Source organism: Triticum urartu, chromosome 6A (genome assembly GCF_056163025.1).
Source record: "Triticum urartu cultivar PI428250 chromosome 6A, HENAU_Tu73, whole genome shotgun sequence".
NCBI classification, from domain to species: Eukaryota; Viridiplantae; Streptophyta; class Magnoliopsida; order Poales; family Poaceae; genus Triticum; species Triticum urartu.
Window position 1 is genome coordinate 595,726,210 of NC_141878.1, and position 20,520 is coordinate 595,746,729.

Genomic DNA, 20,520 nt, shown 5'->3' on the forward strand with positions numbered 1-20,520 from the left:
TCGTCCCCTTGCAACCGTTTGATAGGTCAAGGCATCAAAGTGTCGTTCTCCTCTCATCACAGCGTACTCATTCGTTCTCCTCAGTCGCAGCAAAGCAACAACGCGTGTCACCATGAGAAATAGCGCTGCTGAATCGCAGTAGCAGCGGCAGCCCTCGTCGGCGGAGCTGGTCGTTGCACCCGCCGTACCCCTTGTCTCCTCTTGCATCAGTTGGTCGGCGGTGGCAACGAGTACTGGATCGCAGCACCCGCGCACCCCACCTGGCTGCAGAAACGGCAGCGCATTGATGCTCCATTGCAGCGCCACAGAGTCGCGATGGTGCTCCATCAAACAAATGGCTACCTATCACAGCTCCATCGCGATGATGCTTCATTGGAGTGCCAACACTGGCGCGACGGTGCTTCACCGCAGCACCAACGACACATCATGGCTCCATCGCAGCACTAACGGACTGAAGGAAATATGCCCTAGAGGCAATAATAAAGTTGTTATTTATATTTCTTTATATCATGATAAATGTTTATTATTCATGCTAGAATTTTATTAACCGGAAACTTAGTACATGTGTGAATACATAGACAAACAAAGTGTCACTAGTATGCCTCTACTTGACTAGCTCGTTGAATCAAAGACGGTTAAGTTTCCTAGCCATAGACATGAGTTGTCATTTGATCAATGGGGTCACATCATTAGAGAATGATGTGATTGACTTGACCCATTCCGTTAGCTTAGCACTTGATCGTTTAGTATGTTGCTATTGCTTTCTTCATGACCTATACATGTTCCTATGACTATGAGATTATGCAACTCCCAAATACTGGAGGAACACTTTGTGTGCTAGCAAACGTCACAACATAACTGGGTGATTATAAAGGTGCTCTACAGGTGTCTCCGATGGTGTTTGTTGAGTTGGCATAGATCGAGATTAGGATTTGTCACTCCGATTGTCGAAGAGGTATCTCTGGGCCCTCTCGGTAATGCACATCACTATAAGCCTTGCAAGCAATGTGACTAATGAGTTAGTTGCGGGATGATACATTATGGAACGAGTAAAGAGACTTGCCGGTAATGAGATTGAACTAGGTATTGAGATACCGACGATCGAATCTCAGGCAAATAACATACCGATGACAAAGGGAACAACGTATGTTGTTATGCGGTTTGACTGATAAAGATCTTCGTAGAATATGTAGGATCCAATATGAGCATCCAGGTTCCGCTATTGGTTATTGACCGGAGATGAGTCTCGATTCAGTCTACATAGTTCTCGAACCCGTAGGGTCCGCACGCTTAACGTTCGGTGACGATCTGTATTATGAGTTTAGGTGTTTTGATGTACCGGAGGTAGTTCGGAATCCCGGATGAGATCGGGGACATGCCGAGGAGTCTCTAAATGGTCGATACGTAAAGATCGATATATTGGACGACTATATTTGGACATCGGAAAGGTTCCGAGTGATTCAGATATTTATCGAAGTACCGGAGAGTTACGGGAATTCGCTGGGGAGTATATGGGCCTTATTGGGCTTTAGGGGAGAGAGAGAGGGGCTGCCTAGGGCAGGCCACGCCCCCCCAAGGCCTAGTCCGAATTGGACTAGGGGGAGGGGCGGCGCCCCCTCCTTCCTTCTCTTCTCTCTTCCCCTTCCTTCTCTCCTACTCCTACTACTTGGAAGGGGGGAATCCTACTCCTGGTGGGAGTAGGACTCCCCAGGGCGCGCCATAGTAGAGGGCCGGCCCTCCCCCTCCTCCACTCCTTTATATACATGGCCAGGGGGCACCCCATATACACACAAGTTGATCATTGATCCCTTAGCCATGTGCGGTGCCCCCCTCCATCATAATCCACCTCGGTCATATCGTTGTAGTGCTTAGGCGAAGCCCTGCACCAGTAGCTTCATCATCACCGTCATCACGCCGTCGTGCTGACGAAGCTCTCCCTCGACACTCTGCTGGATCGTGAGTTCGTGGGACGTCACCGAGTCGAACATGTGCAGATCGCGGAGGTGCCGTACTTTCGGTACTAGGATCGGTCGATCGTGAAGACGTACGACTACATCAACCGCGTTGTCATAATGCTTCCGCTTACGGTCTATGAGGGCACGTAGACAACACTCTCCCCTCTCATTGCTATGCATCACCATGATCTTGCATGTGCATAGGAATTTTTTTGAAATTACTACATTTCCCAACAGCGGCATCCGAGCCAGGTTTATGCGTAGATGTTATATGCATGAGTAGAACACAAGTGAGTTGTGGGCGATAATAGTCATACTGCTTACCAGCATGTCATACTTTGATTCGGCGGTATTGTTGGATGAAGCGGCCCGGACCGACATTACGCGTACGCTTACGCGAGACTGGTTCTACCGACGTGCTTCGCACACAGGTGGCTGGTGGGTGTCAATTTCTCCAACTTTAGTTGAATCGAGTGTGGTTACGCCCAGTCCTTGTTGAAGGTTAAAACAACACATACTTGATGAAAAATCGTTGTGGTTTTGATGCGTAGGTAAGAACGGTTCTTGCTCAGCCCGTAGCAGCCAAGTAAAACTTGCAACAACAAAATAGAGGAAGTCTAATTTGTTTTTGTAGGGCATGTTGTGATGTGATATGGTCAAGACATGATGCTAAATTTTATTGTATGAGATGATCATGTTTTGTAATCGAGTTATCGGCAACTGGCAGGAGCCATATGGTTGTCGCTTTATTGTATGAAATGCAATCGTCATGTAATTGCTTTACTTTACCACTAAGCGGTAGCGATAGTCGTAGAAGCAATAGTTGGCGAGACAACAACGATGCTACGATGGAGATCAAGGTGTCGCGCCGGTGACGATGGTGACCATGACGGTGCTTTGGAGATGGAGATCAAAGGCACAAGATGATGATGGCCATATCATATCACTTATATTGATTGCATGTGATGTTTATCCTTTATGCATCTTATTGTGCTTAGTTCGGCGGTAGCATTATAAGATGATCTCTCACTAAATTTCAAGGTACAAGTGTTCTCCCTGAGTATGCACCGTTGCGAAAGTTCGTCGTGCGGTCGTGCCGAGACACCACGTGATGATCGGGTGTGATAAGCTCTACGTTCACATACAACGGGTGCAAGCCAGTTTTGCACACGCAGAATACTCGGGCTAAACTTGACGAGCCTAGCATATGCAGATATGGCCTCGGAACATTGGAGACCGAAAGGTCGAGCGTGAATCATATAGAAGATATGATCAACATAGTGATGTTCACCATTGAAAACTACTCCATCTCACGTGATGATCGGACATGGTTTAGTTGATATGGATCACGTGATCACTTAGATGATTAGAGCGATGTCTATCTAAGTGGGAGTTCTTAAGTAATATGATTAATTGAACTTTAATTTATCATGAACTTAGTCCTGATAGTATTAGCATATCTATGTTGTAGGTCAATAGCTCGCGTTTAGCTCCCTTGTTTTATTTTTGATATGTTCCTTGAGAAAGCTAAGTTGAAAGATGATGGTAGCAATTACACGGACTGGGTCCGTAACTTGAGGATTATCCTCATTGCTGCACAAAAGAATTACGTCCTGCAAGCACCGCTAGGTGTACCACCCGCGCCGGCAACTGCAGACATTGTGAATGCCTGGCAGTCGCGCGTTGATGACTACTCGATAGTTCGGTGTGCCATGCTTTATGGCTTAGAACTGGGACTTCAACAACGTTTTGAACGTCATGGAGCATATGAGATGTTTCAGGAATTAAAGTTAATATTTCAAGCAAATGCCCAGATTGAGAGATATGAGGTCTCCAATAAGTTCTATAGCTGCAAGATGGAGGAGAACAGTTCTGTCAGTGAGCATATACTCAAAATGTCTGGGTATAATAATCACTTGATTCAATTGGAAGTTAATCTTCCAGATGATTGCGTCATTGACAGAATTCTTCAATCACTGCCACCAAGCTACAAGAGCTTCGTGATGAACTATAATATGCAAGGGATGAACAAGACTATTCCCGAGCTCTTCGCAATGCTGAAAGCTGCAGAGGTAGAAATCAAGAAGGAGCATCAAGTGTTGATGGTCAACAAGACCACTAGTTTCAAGAAAAAAGGTAAAGGGAAGAAGGGGAACTTCAAGAAGAACGACAAGCAAGTTGCTGCTCAAGTGAAGAAGCCCAAGTCTGAACCTAAGCCTGAGACTGAGTGCTTCTACTGCAAAGGGACTGGTCACTGGAAGCGGAACTGCCCCAAGTATTTGGCGGATAAGAAGGATGGCAAGGTGAACAAAGGTATATGTGATATACATGTTATTGATGTGTACCTTACTAATGCTCGCAGTAGTGCCTGGGTATTTGATACTGGTTCTGTTGCTAATATTTGCAACTCGAAACAGGGACTACGGATTAAGCGAAGATTGGCTAAGGACGAGGTGACGATGCGCGTGGGAAATGGTTCCAAAGTCGATGTGATCGCGGTCAGCACACTACCTCTACATCTACCTTCGAGATTAGTTTTATACCTGAATAATTGTTATTTTAATGCAAGCGTTAAGCATGAACATTATATCTGGATCTTGTTTGATGCGAGACGGTTATTCATTTAAATCAGAGAATAATGGTTGTTCTATTTATATGAGTAATATCTTTTATGGTCATGCACCCTTGAAGAGTGGTCTATTCTTTTCGAATCTCGATAGTAGTGATACACATATTCATAATATTGAAGCCAAAAGATGCAGAGTTGATAATAATAGTGCAACTTATTTGTGGCACTGCCGTTTAGGTCATATTGGTGTAAAGCGCATGAAGAAACTCCATTCTGATGGACTTTTGAAATCACTTGGTTATGAATCACTTGGTACTTGTGAACCATGCCTCATGGGCAAGATGAGTAAAACGCCATTCTCCGGAACAATGGAGCGAACAACAAACTTGTTGGAAATAATACATACTGATGTATGCAGTCCGATGAGTGTTGAGGCTCGCGGCAGATATCGTTATTTTCTGACCTTCACAGATGATTTGAGCATATATGGGTATGTCTACTTGATCAAACATAAATCTGAAACATTTGAAAAGTTCAAATAATTTCAGAGTGAAGTGGAAAATCATCATAACAAGAAAATAAAGTTTCTACGATTTGATCGTGGAGGAGAGGAGAATATTTGAGTTACGAGTTTGGTCTTCATTTGAAACAATGTGGAATAGTTTCGCAACTCACGCCACCTGGAACACCACAGCGTAATGGTGTGTCCGAACATCGTAACCGTACTTCATTAGATATGGTGCAATCTATGATGTCTCTTACCAATTTACCACTATCATTTTGGGGTTATGCATTAGAGACAGCTGCATTCACGTTAAATAGGGCACCATCTAAATCCATTGAGACGACACCATATGAACTATGGTTTGGCAAGAAACCAAAGTTGTCATTTCTTAAAGTTTGGGGTTGCGATGATTATGTGAAAAAGTTTCATCCTAATAAGCTCAAACCCAAATCGAAGAAATGTGTCTTCATAGGATACCCAAAGGAGACAGTTGGGTACACCTTCTATCACATATCCGAAGGCAAGACATTCGTTGCTAAGAATGGATCCTTTCTAGAGAAGGAGTTTCTCTCGAAAGAAGTGAGTGGGAGGAAAGTAGAACTTGATGAGGTAATTGTACCTGCTCCCTTATTGGAAAGTAGTTCATCACAAAAATCTGTTCCTGTGACTCCTATACCAATTAGTGAGGAAGCTAATGATGATGATCATGTTACTTCAGATCAAGTTACTACCGAACCTCGTAGGTCAACCAGAGTGAGATCCGCATCAGAGTGATACGGTAATCCTATTCTGGATGTCATGTTACTTGACCATGACGAACCTATGAACTATGAGGAAGCGATGATGAGCCTAGATTCCGCGAAATGGCTTGAGGCCATGAAATCTGAGATGGGATCCGTGTATGAGAACAAAATGTGGACTTTGGTTGAATTGCCCGATGATCGGCAAGCCATAGAAAATAAATGGATCTTCAAGAGGAAGACAGACATTGATAGTAGTGTTACTATCTACAAAGCTAGACTTGTCGAAAAAGGTTTTTGACAAAGTTCAAGGTGTTGACTACGATGAGATTTTCTCACTCGTAGCGATGCTTAAGTCTGTCCGAATCATGTTAGCAAGTTGCCACATTTTATGAAAATCTGGCAAATGGATGTCAAAACTACATTCCTTAATGGATTTATTAAATAAAAGTTGTATATGATGCAACCAGAAGGTTTTGTCGATCCTAAAGGTGCTAACAAAATGTGCAAGCTCCAGCGATCCATCTATGGACTGGTGCAAGCATCTCGGAGTTGGGATATACGCTTTGATAAGTTGATCAAAGCATATAGTTTTATACAGACTTCCGGTGAAGTATGTATTTACAAGAAAGTGAGTGGGAGCACTATAGCCTTTCTGATAAGTATATGTGAATGGCATATTGTTGATCGGAAATAATGTAGAATTTTCTAGAAAGCATAAAGGAGTATTTGAAAGGATTTTTTCAAAGAAAGACCTCGGTGAAGCTGCTTACATATTGAGCATCAAGATCTATAGAGATAGATCAAGACGCTTGATAAGTTTTTTTTTTCAATGAGTACATACCTTGACAAGATTTTGAAGTAGTTCAAAATGGAACAGTCAAAGAAAGAGTTCTTGCCTGTGTTGCAAGGTGTGAAATTGAGTAAGACTCAAAGCCCGACCACAGCAGAAGATAGAAAGAGAATGAAAGTCATTCCCTATGCCTCAGCCATAGGTTCTATAAAGTATGCCATGTTGTGTACCAGATCTATTGTATACCCTACACTGAGTTTGGCAAGGGAGTACAATAGTGATCTAGGAGTAGATCACTGGACAGTGGTCAAAATTAACCTTAGTGGAATAAGGATATGTTTCTCGATTATGGAGGTGACAAAAGGTTTGTCGTAAAGGGTTACGTCGATGCAAGTTTTGACACTGATCCAGATGACTCTAAGTCTCTATCTGGATACATATTGAAAGTGGGAGCAATTAGCTAGAGTAGCTCCGTGCAGAGCATTGTTGACATAGAAATTTGCAAAATACATACGGATCTGAATTTGACAGACCTGTTGAATGAACTTCTCTCACAATCAAAACATGATCACACCTTAGTACTCTTTGAGTGTTAATCAAATGGTGATGTGAACTAGATTACTGACTCTAGTAAACCCTTTGAATGTTGGTCACATGGCGATGTGAACTATGGGTGTTAATCACAAGGTGATGTGAACTATTCGTGTTAAATCACATGGCAATGTGAACTAGATTATTGACTCTAGTGCAAGTGGGAGACTGAAGGAAATATGCCCTAGAGGCAATAATAAAGTTGGTATTTATATTTCCTTATATCATGATAAATGTTTATTATTCATGCTAGAATTGTATTAACCGGAAACTTAGTACATGTGTGAATACATAGACAAACAAAGTGTCACTAGTATGCCTCTACTTGACTAGCTCGTTGAATCAAAGATGGTTAAGTTTCCTAGCCATAGACATGAGTTGTCATTTGATCAACGGGATCACATCATTAGAGAATGATGTGATTGACTTGACCCATTCCGTTAGCTTAGCACTTGATCGTTTAGTATGTTGCTATTGCTTTCTTCATGACCTGCACATGTTCCTATGACTATGAGATTATGCAACTCCCGAATACCGGAGGAACACTTTGTGTGCTACCAAACGTCACAATGTAACTGGGTGATTATAAAGGTGCTCTACAGGTGTCTCCGATGGTGTTTGTTGAGTTGGCATAGATCGAGATTAGGATTTGTCACTCCGATTGTCGGAGAGGTATCTCTGGGCCCTCTCGGTAATGCACATCACTATAAGCCTTGCAAGCAATGTGACTAATGAGTTAGTTGCGGGATGATACATTACGGAACGAGTCAAGAGACTTGCCGGTAACGAGATTGAACTAGGTATTGAGATACCAACGATCGAATCTCGGGCAAATAACACACCGATGACAAAGGGAACAACGTATGTTGTTATGCGGTTTGACCGATAAAGATCTTCGTAGAATATGTATGAGCCAATATGAGCATCCAGGTTCCTCTATTGGTTATTGACCGGAGATGAGTCTCGGTCATGTCTACATAGTTCTCGAACCCGTAGGGTCCGCACGCTTAACGTTCGGTGACGATCGGTATTATGAGTTTATGTGTTTTGATGTACCGAAGGTAGTTCGGAGTCCCGGATGAGATCGGGGACATGACGAGGAGTCTCGAAATGGTCGAGACGTAAAGACCGATATATTGGACGACTATATTCGGACATCGGAAAGGTTCCGAGTGATTCGGATATTTATCGGAGTACCGGAGAGTTACAGGAATTTGCGGGGGAGTATATGGGCCTTATTGGGCTTTAGGGGAGAGAGAGAGGGGCTGCCTAGGGCAGGCCACGCGCCCCCAAGGCCTAGTCCGAATTGGACTAGGGGGAGGGGCGGCGCCCCCTCCTTCCTTCTCTTCTCTCTTCCCCTTCCTTCTCTTCTCTATTCCCCTTCCTTCTCTCCTACTCCTACTACTTGGAAGGGGGGAGAATCCTACTCCCGGTGGGAGTAGGACTCCCCAGGGCGCGCCATAGTAGAGGGGCGGCCCTCCCCCTCCTCCACTCCTTTATATACATGGCCAGGGGGCACCCCATATACACACTAGTTGATCATTGATCTCTTAGCCGTGTGCGGTGCCCCCTCCACCATAATCCACCTCGGTCATATCGTCGTAGTGCTTAGGCGAAGCCCTGCGCCGGTAGCTACATCATCACCGTCATCACGCCGTCATGCTGACGAAGCTCTCCCTCGACACTCTGCTGGATCGTGAGTTCGTGGGACGTCACCGAGCCGAACGTGTGCAGATCGCGGAGGTGCCGTACTTTCGATACTAGGATCGGTCGATCGTGAAGACGTACGACTACATCAACCGCGTTGTCATAACGCTTCCACTTATGGTCTACGAGGGTTCGTAGACAACACTCTACCCTCTCGTTGCTATGCATCACCATGATCTTGCGTGTGCGTAGGAATTTTTTTTGAAATTACTACGTTTCCAAACACGGACGACCCTGATGAATGTTCCATTGCAGCTCCATCAGAACAGTGCGTGGCTCGCCGGTGCTCCCATCAGTTGCAACACGGACGAGATCGAGCACTCCCAACTTCGCCTCACCGGGCTCGCAGCACATCTCCCACTCGCAACAGGGTCGTGGAGGCAAGAAGGAAAGGACGAGGCGAGGTGGAAAGGAGGTGGGGTTGGTGCAGTGGGCGGCGTTGGTGGTGTGACCTTGCGTGCAATGTTCGAATGAGGTTGCAGCACCAGTGGCTTTTGCGACGCGGGCTGCAACGCCGACGGTGGCGTTGCTGCCTTGCAACACGATGGTGGGAGGGGATGAAGTCAGAGGGGATGCAATAGCGTTGTCATGGTGGTTGTACAATTCAGCGTCGGCACGGTGTGGGAATCTGTTGGGGAAGACGAACGAAAGGATAAGATTGAGGTGATGAGAGCGAGGTGGTCTGGAGGGCGTGTGGCGCACATAGAAGGCGGTTTATGCTAGGAAAAAATCAGTCAGTTCATTTAAAGTATTTTCATTATTCTTTTGATTATAATTCTACATTTTATGTACATGTCAACAACATTTTCCGAATACACGTCTAACATTTTTCCAATACAAATTATACATTTTTGTAATACAGGGCCAACATTTTTTTCTATACATAGTTTTAACATTTTTCAAATACAAGATGAACACTTTTTGAATTGATGGTAAATATTTATTTATACATTTTTTACTTTTTTAAATGCTTCATTAACAGTTTTCAAATAAAAATATTAACATTTTTTAATACATGGTCAACATTTTTTCTGTACACATTAACATTTTCCAAACGCTTGATTAATATTTTTCAAACATTTGTTCAACATTTTATAAAATTCTTGATTAACATTTTTATATACATGATAAAAAAATCATAATTTTCTTAATACATGGTCAACATTATTTCTATACACATTTTAAAATTATCAAATGCTTGTCAATGCTTATACACAATGATAAAAAATATCATCATTTTTCTAATAAATGGTCAACATTTTTTATATACATATTTAAAATTTCCCAAATTCTTGATTAACATTTCTCATACACTTGTTAAACATTTTTTTCAAAATTCTTGATTAAAAGTTTTTATATACATGATGAAATCAATTCATCATTTTTTAATACATGGTCAACATTTTTTCTATGCACATTTAACATTTTTTTCAATTCTTGATTAGCATTTTACAAACACTTGTTTAAAAAAATTCAAATACTTGATTAACATTTTTTTCAATAAATGATCAAACTGTTTCACACAAATTTATTTTTTTGTATACGCGATAAACATTTTCTGTATACACGTGTAATACTTTTAAATGATTGGTCGAAAATTTTCAAATATTTTATGTAGATCGATTTTGTAATATACTAATTTTGAATATGTGAAAGCATAAATGGAAGTTAAAAAAGAAAAAAAGAAAAACAAAAAACATGAAAAAAAATCAAAAAACAAGCGCGCCTGGGGCGGGCCAACTCGCGCGAACCTTCAGCCAGACTTCTGCTCGTCTCGCATGAAGCTAGACATACTTCCTTCATGATTGATCTGAATTGATTTGGATGGCCTGCGCATGCGTGTTTCCTAGTTTTTTGGTATGTGATCTTTTGTTATGGAACGGACATGTGTTTTGGTAGGTGTCTCACCAGACATACCATATAGCAGAGATTTTGTGTGTGAATTTTTTTTTCTAGGCAGAGGGGATGTACAAGTGCAGGGAAGCAACAACATATGGTAAGTGCAATCCTAGAAGTACGTGATTTTTTACCCCTTTTGCAATGATCTGTAAAGAGATAAAAACCAGTGGTACGGGGGTGATGGGAGGTGGAAGGAAATAAAACCGGAGTACCATGCGACCAACTACTCCATTAGGAGTAGAGATAAAAAATCATGTTACCTCTGTAATTTCCTTGTGAGAGAAGTATATTTAAAGACATTATAACCGAGCACTTTTCCAGCCCTCTCAGGCCATTCTGACCGTCAGATTAGATGTGAATCCCGTCTAATCTAACTCCGTTCGCTAATAAGGCTCGCTAACGGCCTGGGGCAGCTGCTCCCGTAGCAAAATTGCATTCACGTGGTTAATTGGGCCCTCCTTCTCTCGGGAGGCCCATTTTTAAAACTAACGAGGAAACAAGGAATGAGCCAGCCACCGGGCTCCCTTCGCTCGACGCCCTCCTCCCTTCCTTTCGACTTCTCTCTCTGTCTCCCTCTCAGCGCCTCCTCATCCTAACCACGCTTGGGCGGCGGTGCCGGTGAAGTGCCTCCCCCTTCCAGGTGAATTCTGTTCTAACATTACAATTAATATTGTGGCGATGCAACTGAAACTCCTATGGTATTAGAAGTTTAGAACACAATTACGATCTCAGGGTTTGGTAACTAAACTTTACAATTGTATTTGTCCTATGTTGTCCTGCTGAGAAAAGTTCATCTATACTATCCTTCCTAAGACATCAATATTCTATATCATAAATGAAGAAAATTTCATCTATATTATCCTCCCAAGAACCAGTACAGCTATTATTATTGTTACAGAAAAAGTTCATCATAACTTCGCCTATATTTACATAAAGGACGGGCACGGTAACACGTGCCGTCATTGTCTAGTTACCGTATGAAAGCAAGCAGTCATGTGAGATAGAGATAACTGCGAAAATAGAAAAGTATGATAATAAACTTGCAATATAGAATCAGAAATCTTTGTAGCCCTGGAAGTTTATCTATCCATATTGTATTGGAAAACGGAAACCATTATTCGTAGAATTTTATCTATACATGTCAATGTTTAAGCATAAATTATGATGACAATACAAAATTAACTATTGTAAGATAATGATCTCAAATTCAAGTTGTTCTTCAATGGAAATTCAATAACACACACAACAAGATGCATACATAAGGTTACAACCCGGTATTTGCTCCATCATCACCTACACAATTAGAAGAATGCTTTGTTAAAAATTAAAAAAAAGGTGCTAAGATGGATGCCAATTAAAGATAGGAGAGGGAAACACACTACTAGGAAAAGGCCTACTAATGGCGCACCAGTTTTGCCTACTAATGGCGCATCACTGGTGCGCCATTACTAGCACGCCACTAGTAATTTTTACTAATGGCGCACCACTGGTGCGCCATTAGTATAGGCCACGGTGCGCCATTAGTATAGGCCACTGGTGCGCCATTAGTATAGGCCACGGTGCGCCATTAGTATTTTTGAATTTTGAAGGCGGGAAAATAGTAGTGGCGCACCGTCTAACTCCCATCGTGCGCCATTGCTATTTTTGAATTTTGAATTTGGATCTGGATCGTGATTTTTTTGCCCATTTTTTGCTAGTTTTTTTTGCTCGTTTTTTGGCACGATATTATTTCAAATTTTGTTCCTGTTTTTGGATCTTGTACGTTCTTTTGCCGGAGAGGAGGAGGAGGAGGTCACCGGAGAGGCGCTCGCCTACATCGCCGGACAGGAGGAGGAGGTCGCCGGAGAGGAGTTCACCGAAGCATCGGAGAGGAGGAAGGAGAAACCATGAGGGAATGGGAGGAGAGGAGGGAGGAGGAGCTCACCGGAGAGGAGGGAGGAGAAACCGTGAGGGGAGGGGAGGAGAGGAGGGAGGAGGAGGTTCCCGGAGAGGAGGAGGTCGCCGGAGAGGAGGAGGAGGAGAAGGTTGTCGGAGAGGAGAAGGAGGTCGCCGGAGAGGAGGAGGAGGAGGAGGTCGCCGGAGAGGAGGAGGGTAGTATGGTGGAGGAGAGAAGGGAAGATGGAGTGGATGAGAGGAGGAGATGGAGTGGAGGAGAGGAGAGGAGGAGATGGAGTGGAGGAGAGGTGGAGTGGAGGAGGTGCGCCCAGCCATATATACGACATAGTAATGGCGCACCGTAGGCAGGTGCACCATTACTAACTTTTTTTATTTTTATTTATTTATTTTGAATTTTGAAGGCGGGAAGATACTAATGGCGCACCATGGGCAGGTGCGCCATTAGTAACATTTTTTTTATTTTTTGACTAATTTTGAATTTTGAAGGCGGGAAGATACTAATGGCGCACCATGGGCAGGTGCACCATTAGTAACTTTTTTTTTATTTTGTTGACTTATTTTGAATTTTGAAGGCGGGAAGATACTAATGGCGCACAATGGGCAGGTGCGCCATTAGTAAGTTTGATTTTTTTTGAATTTTTTTGCCTCTTCAGATCTTAAAAGCCCCGTATCTTTTTTTCTGTTAGGTTTTTGAGAATTTTGAAAATGTTTAACAGGGTTCCCCCTGTTAAATTCGGATGTAACTTTTCGAGTAGATGATTTTTCATATAAAAAACTTTTTCATCCGAGTTCGTACGCAAAAGTTATGCCCATTTTTACAAATTCTCGAGAGATTTTGCAAAAAAGTCAAAAATTCATGTTTGTAAATTTTACTAACAACTAGACCACATATCACATGGGAATCTTATTTTCTTTTATTTTTTTGACATTTCTATCATTTTCTTTTATTTTTTTTGAAACTGAAAAGGCGGTCAGGGGGGTGTGCATTCGGGCGAATGTTTGGGCCAAGTTACTAATGGCGCACCGTGGCATGGTGCGCCATTACTAGTTGAACTAGTAATGGCGCACCACTCCCACGGTGCGCCATTAGTAAAAAAAAACTACTAATGGCGCACCGTGGGAGTGGTGCGCCATTACTAGTTCAACTAGTAATGGCACACCACTCCCACGGTGCGCCATTAGTAGTTTTGAAAAAATTAAATTTTTGTTACTAATGGCGCACCGTGGAAAGTGGTGCGCCATTAGTATTTGCACACTAATGGCGCACCAACACATGGTGCGCCATTAATATATAGTAATGGCGCACCACATTTCTGATGCGTCACTAGTGTCAATTCCATCTATAGCCCTTTTTCTAATAGTGAAAATATATAAGCTTGTCTTTGATCAGTCATATAAATGACATCAGATCAACAAGCACTATTGCCCGTGATTTTTTCACATGACAATATATTGCCTACCGGTTTTTTCCGTGCCACATGTCGTCCCTTACCGTCTACGTAGTCTCTTCCTCTCAGGTAATAGCACATGTTGCCGTGTTGTGAGTAGATCGGCAACCAAGCCGAGAAGCAAGATGAAGGGATTTGCGCCTACTACATGCTCGGAGTTGTTTGAACCCCATCACTCGGAGTAGGTTGAGGAGTCGCGCCTCACCGGCGGCGGCGCCAATCCAGATCCTCCTTGAGGCCGTCATCGATGGGTGGACATGGAGGGAAACATTGGTGCATCTCAGGAGCGAGGGAAGGGAGTCTCGGCAGTGGCGAAGAGAGTAAATCGGGTGTGGGAAACCCTAGCTGGCCAAGAGGGAGACAGAGGAGACCGTGAACGTACATCGGGAAACAAAAGGCGCAGTGCTGGTTTTTTCTCTGAGCTTTAATAGTAGAGATGCATACGGATGCGGGGGTGATTGATTAATGGCCTGCCCATGCGTGTTTAAGGAATGATTGGTTTTTTTGTCGAAAGAGACCTTCTGCCCACTGGAATTGTCAAAAGAGACCCCCTGCGGACGAAATTGACAAAAGAGACCCCCTCACAAGTGGCGGCAGGCGCGGCAGGCGACACGTGTCACCTGTCGCCACGCCATGAGGCGGCGGGACCCGCCGCCACCGCAGAAGGCGGCCACGCGGGGCACAACGGCTTCTGCATAGTGCAGCGTGTCGCGACGGAACGGGCCGCGCCAGGTGGGCCCGACCGCCACTGGGTGAGGCGGCCGCCGCTGCCGCTGTCGCTCCCCGGCCGACACGGCCTGCTGCGCGCGGGCCCAGCAGGTGGGCCACGCCGCCACCAGCCGAGGCGGCATGTCTTGTGCTGCTGCACGCGCGACAGTGCGCAAACGGCGCTGATTTCGAGGCGCGACAGCGACACTGACGGCGGTGACTCCGACGCGCGGGAATATGGACGCTTTTGGTTCTTTCGCCCAGGAATCAGTCCTGCCTTTGCTTCTTTTGCCTCAGTGGATGCGATGGCACTGGGAATCCGATGCTGCGGGAAGCTGTTGTGCTGACACTACAGGGATCCTAAATTTCCCCGCTTAATTTTCTCGCCGTCATTTATCATCTGAGCATATAAAAGGAGACACCGAGGCTCTCGTCTAGCCATCCTCGAAATCGGCACTGCGCAAAGTGTGTAACACATTTTTTCAGTCAGTATGAGTTTGCCTTGCTCGGATCAAAGCATTAGGCCGAGGAAAATGAAGAATGCAAGTTTGCCTCCTGGGGTGGCAGTCCTGCGGCGTTGGTGTGGCGATCTTTGCAAGGTGAAGGAGGTTACGGATTTTTCAGATTGGTTGGGCATGAAGTTTTTCATGTGCGCCAATTATGAGGAAGATCCACCCATAGCTATTTCAGAGTACGACAAGCCTCCGGTATGCTTTAACCATCACAAATAGATATTGTTGGTATTTTGATAGATTCTTTAATAACATTCTGGTTTCTTGTTGTAGTCTCCTCCGCCTCTGTGCATGTACTATCGTTGGATTGACACGGAGATGCCGGCTTGGGCAGTGACTGAGATTCGTGAAAGAAGTCGCCGTGCGTGGAATAGTTTCTATGCGGAAGAGCAACGCGAGAAGGCGGAAGCTGAGGAGAAAGCAGAGCAAGAGAGAGAGTTAAAAGAATACTATGCGGAGCAACACCGGTTTTTTCAGGATTTAGGAAAGAAAAATAGGGAAGAGGCTCGTCGCATGGAGGAGCAGGAACGACAGCGAAAGGAGGCTCGTGAGGCGGAGAGGTAGAGAAAGAAAGAAAGGGCTCGTCAGGCCAAGGCAGCAGAAGAAGCTGGCGATGGAAAAGGAAAATATCCACGTTGGACTCAGTAGATTCCTGTGGTAGTATTTTAAATTTCGCAATCATTTGTATCTTTATTTCTGCAGTTTAATGTAGCTTTATTTCAGTAGTTAAATGTAGCTTTATTTAAATTCTACGATGTATCTTATTTTCAGTTGTACCTTGTCGTGTTGTATCTTATTTTCAGTTGTACCTTGTCGTGATGGAAAAAATATAGTTTTAGAATAAAGTAGTGGCATTTTCTTTCCCTCCACTAATTATCGAACATCGTGCAACAACTACAAAATGAAATTAAGATAGAACAAAATGCCTTACAATAAGAGAGTACAAACTGATAATGCAAGTACATCTGAATTAAACGGTACAACTGGAATACAACTTAAAAACTACATGAAGGCATCATCGTCATCCTCCGTCGATGCAGAAATCTTGCCCTTCGAGGATGCAGAACTCTTACCCTTGGACGATGAAGAACTCTTGCCCTTTGAGGATGCAGTACTCTTGCCCTTGGACGATGCAGAACTCTTGCCCTTTGACGATGCAGAACCCGGAAGTGGCGGCATGAAGATATCATCTTCATCCTCGCTCTCCTCAGTCCATAAAAATGGATGCTTTTCTGCAGTCCTTCTAAAAGTTTCACTCTTCGGCTCCACTACCTTCTTCCACCTTGCATTCAACCTAAGAAGTTCTTTGCGTACCTCCTCATAGGTCCTTTCAGGCCACCCAGACCTACGTAATTGGTGAGCCAACTCATTCATTATGGTGTCACTACCGGTGAGTTCATCCCATGGAACTATCCTATTGTCCATCCTGAAATCGGTAGCTAGCCTCAGAAGAGTGCTGCTCATCCCAGGGTGAAAACTACGATCGGAAGGATAATGGGACATCTCGCCTACACTACACTCGAATGCTTATCCACCTCCGTCTGAAGGGGGTTTTATAGGTAGAGAGGAGAAAATGGCGGGAAAGAACGACTGCGGTATGGCGGGAAAGGGTTGGCGGGAAGGGGTTGGTGGGAAACGGGTGGCAGGAAGATATGGCGGGAAGGGGTTGGCAGGAAACGGGTGGCGGGAACATATGGAGGGAAAGCGTTGGCGGGAAAATATTGAGGGGAAAGCGTTGCCTGAAAATATATATTTTCAATGTCTAAGATGGGCAATGGTTGCACAATATTCATCAGCCAAAATTAAAAAAAATCATTTCGGCCTAACATAAGCAAAAGAGTGGAGCGAGATAGTATGGCGGGAGATATAGGCGGGAAAAATTGTTCCTGACTGGTGCATTTTTATTTCAGCATACATAGATGTTCAAATCGAAAAGTCTGATACAGACATATGTAGATACAATGGGTCGTGCACGTGGATAGATGAATCACCCTACTTTACGACGACCACCTGGCCTTTCCTTACGACCGGAAGGCGACAAGCGATTAGGTGGCCGAGTTACACGAAGACCGCGACCGTACTCCAATTCGGCTTCATGTGTCTGCGAGTCCTGCGTAGGTGGTGGAGTCGCGAATCCTTGTTGCGAACCTGAAGCGTAATTGTAGGCGTATGGTTGTGACTCCGCGGGGATAAAAGATGGTCCAATAACATCCCCTCCGAAGAACTCTGTAACTAATGATGTAACCGTGTCGCCATGATCATGTGATGCTCCCCGGAGGCCTGTGTTGACGCCATGATCATGTGATGCTCCCCGGAGGCCTGTGTTGATGCCACGTTGGGTGTTCTCATCGCCCCAATTAACATCAGGTATGTCCTGCACATAGAAACATTGTAAACAAACTGTTAGAGGATAATATATGATATCATTGTAAATGCATTGAAATGTAAACATGACTACCTGATCAGATCCCTCTCCTATACTGTCTGGCCATTGTACGTGGTGCTGGTTTAAATCTGGTACACGAGTCTCCTCGGGCATGGGGATCCCTCGTGTGGAGAGATACGGCTGAGATCCCTCACCTTGGGTGTATGCATCATATCCTGTGTACGCATATGGGTTAGGGGAAAGAAACTGCTCGGGCATCGAATCCAAGCCCGTGCCATGGTCCTGAGATGTCTGCCCCCAACGAAGCTGCATCGAAGAAGAGCGATGCAGTGGCAGAGATGAGTCATGTCGTGGCAATGTCGTTCTAGTACTTGGACCCTCCCCGCACTGCCCATGGCTCGTACGCGCCTCGCTCGGTCTGGACGACGGCGCCGCACTCGGTCTGGCTGACCTCGCTACCGGCATGTTGTATGCTCCAGTGACAACGTCGTCGCCTCTACCGCATCTGAACTTCTTTGCCACGTATTGTTGAAAAAGTTTCTGGAATGTCTTGAGAGATGGGCCCTGGGCCGGCATGCTATCCGTAGCCATCTGCCCTACTTCATTGCAATTTTGAAGCTGAACAATATTTGGATGTTATTTAGTTCAAATGATTATGAAATGATGGACCTAAAAAAGTTACAAGTGATTACCATCTGGTCATGATAGTAAGCTGCATCCAGCTCAACATGTCTCCGCGCCTGCTCCTCTTGTGTGAGATGTGTTTGTATAGTAGCTGGCTGACTGGCCAGGCTAGCACGTGTGTTCATGCAGTGCCACGGCTTGTACGCTTGATCTGTACTTCCATCATATGGTCTGCAAAATTAAATAATTACATAAACCGTTGTGATGAAAGAAAAGCATCTTCACGCATCGTATGATCATCGTAATAAAATAATGTACATAAAATAATGTAAATAAAATATACCTAAGTTGATGCACTATATCTGCTAGCGCTTCATTTTCCTACTTGTGTACCCATTCAATATTCTCTTCCCTCCAATCGTATAAACTCCAACCCCTGCCCATATTGGTTAGCCTGCAAATTATGTAACAAAGTGAGTTTAGTAAATTAAAAATGACACTAACTATTTAGGGATGTCACATCTTACTTATGTGTTTCCTCGTCGATACGTCTGGGAAAAGGTGGTGGAATTTCTTGATAGAGACCGAATTGTCTCATTACACGCTCTGGGTTGTAAGGCTCAACACACCACAGGAACAATAAGTTGCAGCGAGTCAGCCAGAATGCACTATCGGTCAACATGGCTGGTGTGAAGTGTCGAGCATCAAAGACCATTTGTAGCTGGTCCTGAGTCCACGGGTTCCATGTGACTTCTGCCTCATCAAGTATCTCAAACTGCTGGTGGTACATAGGGTAACAATTTTTCGCAATATCTGGAGACCAACGTTTCCGTGCCTTTGTCCACCTGGTGGCCATAGTTGTGTTGGCACCCTCGCTAAAGTCGTATGGGTATACGGGTTGTACTATACGAGGTCATCCTACAGGGAGGTATTCCCAGGACCACAACTGTAGAAACTCATAGGCGACACAAAGTAATGGAGCTTTTTGTGCGAAAGAGGTTTTTTGCGTGGCATCACACAAGCCTCTGTATGTATGAGATAGCATGGCAGAACCGAAGCTGTATTTTGGCTGCTCGGGTAAAGGTTCATCTACCATATTCTCTGCAATGTAGATGAGACCAGGGACAACAACGTCCCCATGTGAATTTGGAAATAGATTCCCGAGGAGCCACAACAAATACACAAACATATGTCTTTTTCTCGTCTCCTCATTGGCGAAGCTAGATAAATTAAGAAAGTTATCACGAAGCCAGACAAGTGGGATGCCCCGAGGGTTACCAGAACGTTGTGATTCTGGCATTTCCATCCCAAGACGGGCTGCTATATCTAATGCCCAAGATGGAGACACTCGTGGAGAGACTACCGGCTCACCTCTAATTGGTAGAGCAGTGATCATCGAAACATCTTTCAGTGTAGGTGCAAGCTCCCCAAAACGAAAGTGAAAGGTGTGGGTTTCAGGTCTCCACCGGTCAACGAGGGATGTCAAAAGGGATGGGTCCGAACGTACTTGGTCGTCGCATGATGTGAGCCTAGCAAAACCTTGTAGTCCATAAGCGTCAAGGTGAGCAAGGAAAGAATTGTGTATTGGCCATGTTTTCTTTATGGTTCGAAGTCTGAAAGGCCGATAATCATGCTTAGTATTTGGTTCCAAAAATAGGTGGCAACGGTGGCCGGCGTCATGGGGCCCCTGCAAAAGTACCGGCACTTCACCCATAACCTGCACACAAACATACAAATATAAATTATGAGGAAGACAGAAATACAAATGCAAATCAAAATTAACTTAAAAAATACAAAGAGATACGATTTACATTAATTATCTGAAGTTAACATCAGGAGTACAATAATACAAAGAGATTCAATTTAAATTTAATATAAGTACACATAACAAGTAGAAATATAAATAGACATGGCGAGTACATATATATCAACATCATGCGTTGTTGTTGGCTCGATACGGGCAGTCTCTGCGTGAATGTCCAGGACACCTGCAAACACGGCATCGCCTTGGTTCTCCCATCTGGCTATGGTCCATGTCATTGCGATGACGCCTAGACTGACGTCGTCCCTTTGCGGTTCTCATCAAGCCGGCGTTCGGAACCCATTTCGGCCCGTCTGGCCACAACATTTTGTAGTTCATATCAATGCCCCAAGCCCAGAACTCACCGTTCCAAGTGTTGTACAGAT

At 44.3% G+C, this 20,520-nt stretch overlaps 1 protein-coding gene and 2 pseudogenes across 1 annotated transcript; 1 reads left to right on the forward strand and 2 right to left on the reverse strand.

Moving 5' to 3' along the window:
- Positions 1-15,302: 15,302 nt before the first annotated feature.
- LOC147966949 (uncharacterized) lies at positions 15,303-15,971 on the forward strand (annotated as a pseudogene).
- A 1,339-nt stretch (positions 15,972-17,310) lies between these two features.
- LOC147966950 (uncharacterized) lies at positions 17,311-18,518 on the reverse strand. Its single transcript, XM_087527424.1, has 3 exons — positions 18,402-18,518; positions 17,782-18,327; positions 17,311-17,697 (listed from the first exon to the last, which is right to left on the reverse strand). The coding sequence occupies exons 1-3, from the start codon at positions 18,516-18,518 to the stop codon at positions 17,311-17,313; spliced, it is 1,050 nt and encodes a 349-aa protein (XP_087383550.1).
- Positions 18,519-18,856: 338 nt separating this feature from the next.
- LOC147966951 (serine/threonine-protein phosphatase 7 long form homolog) lies at positions 18,857-20,047 on the reverse strand (annotated as a pseudogene).
- Between the last annotated feature and the right edge of the window lie 473 nt (positions 20,048-20,520).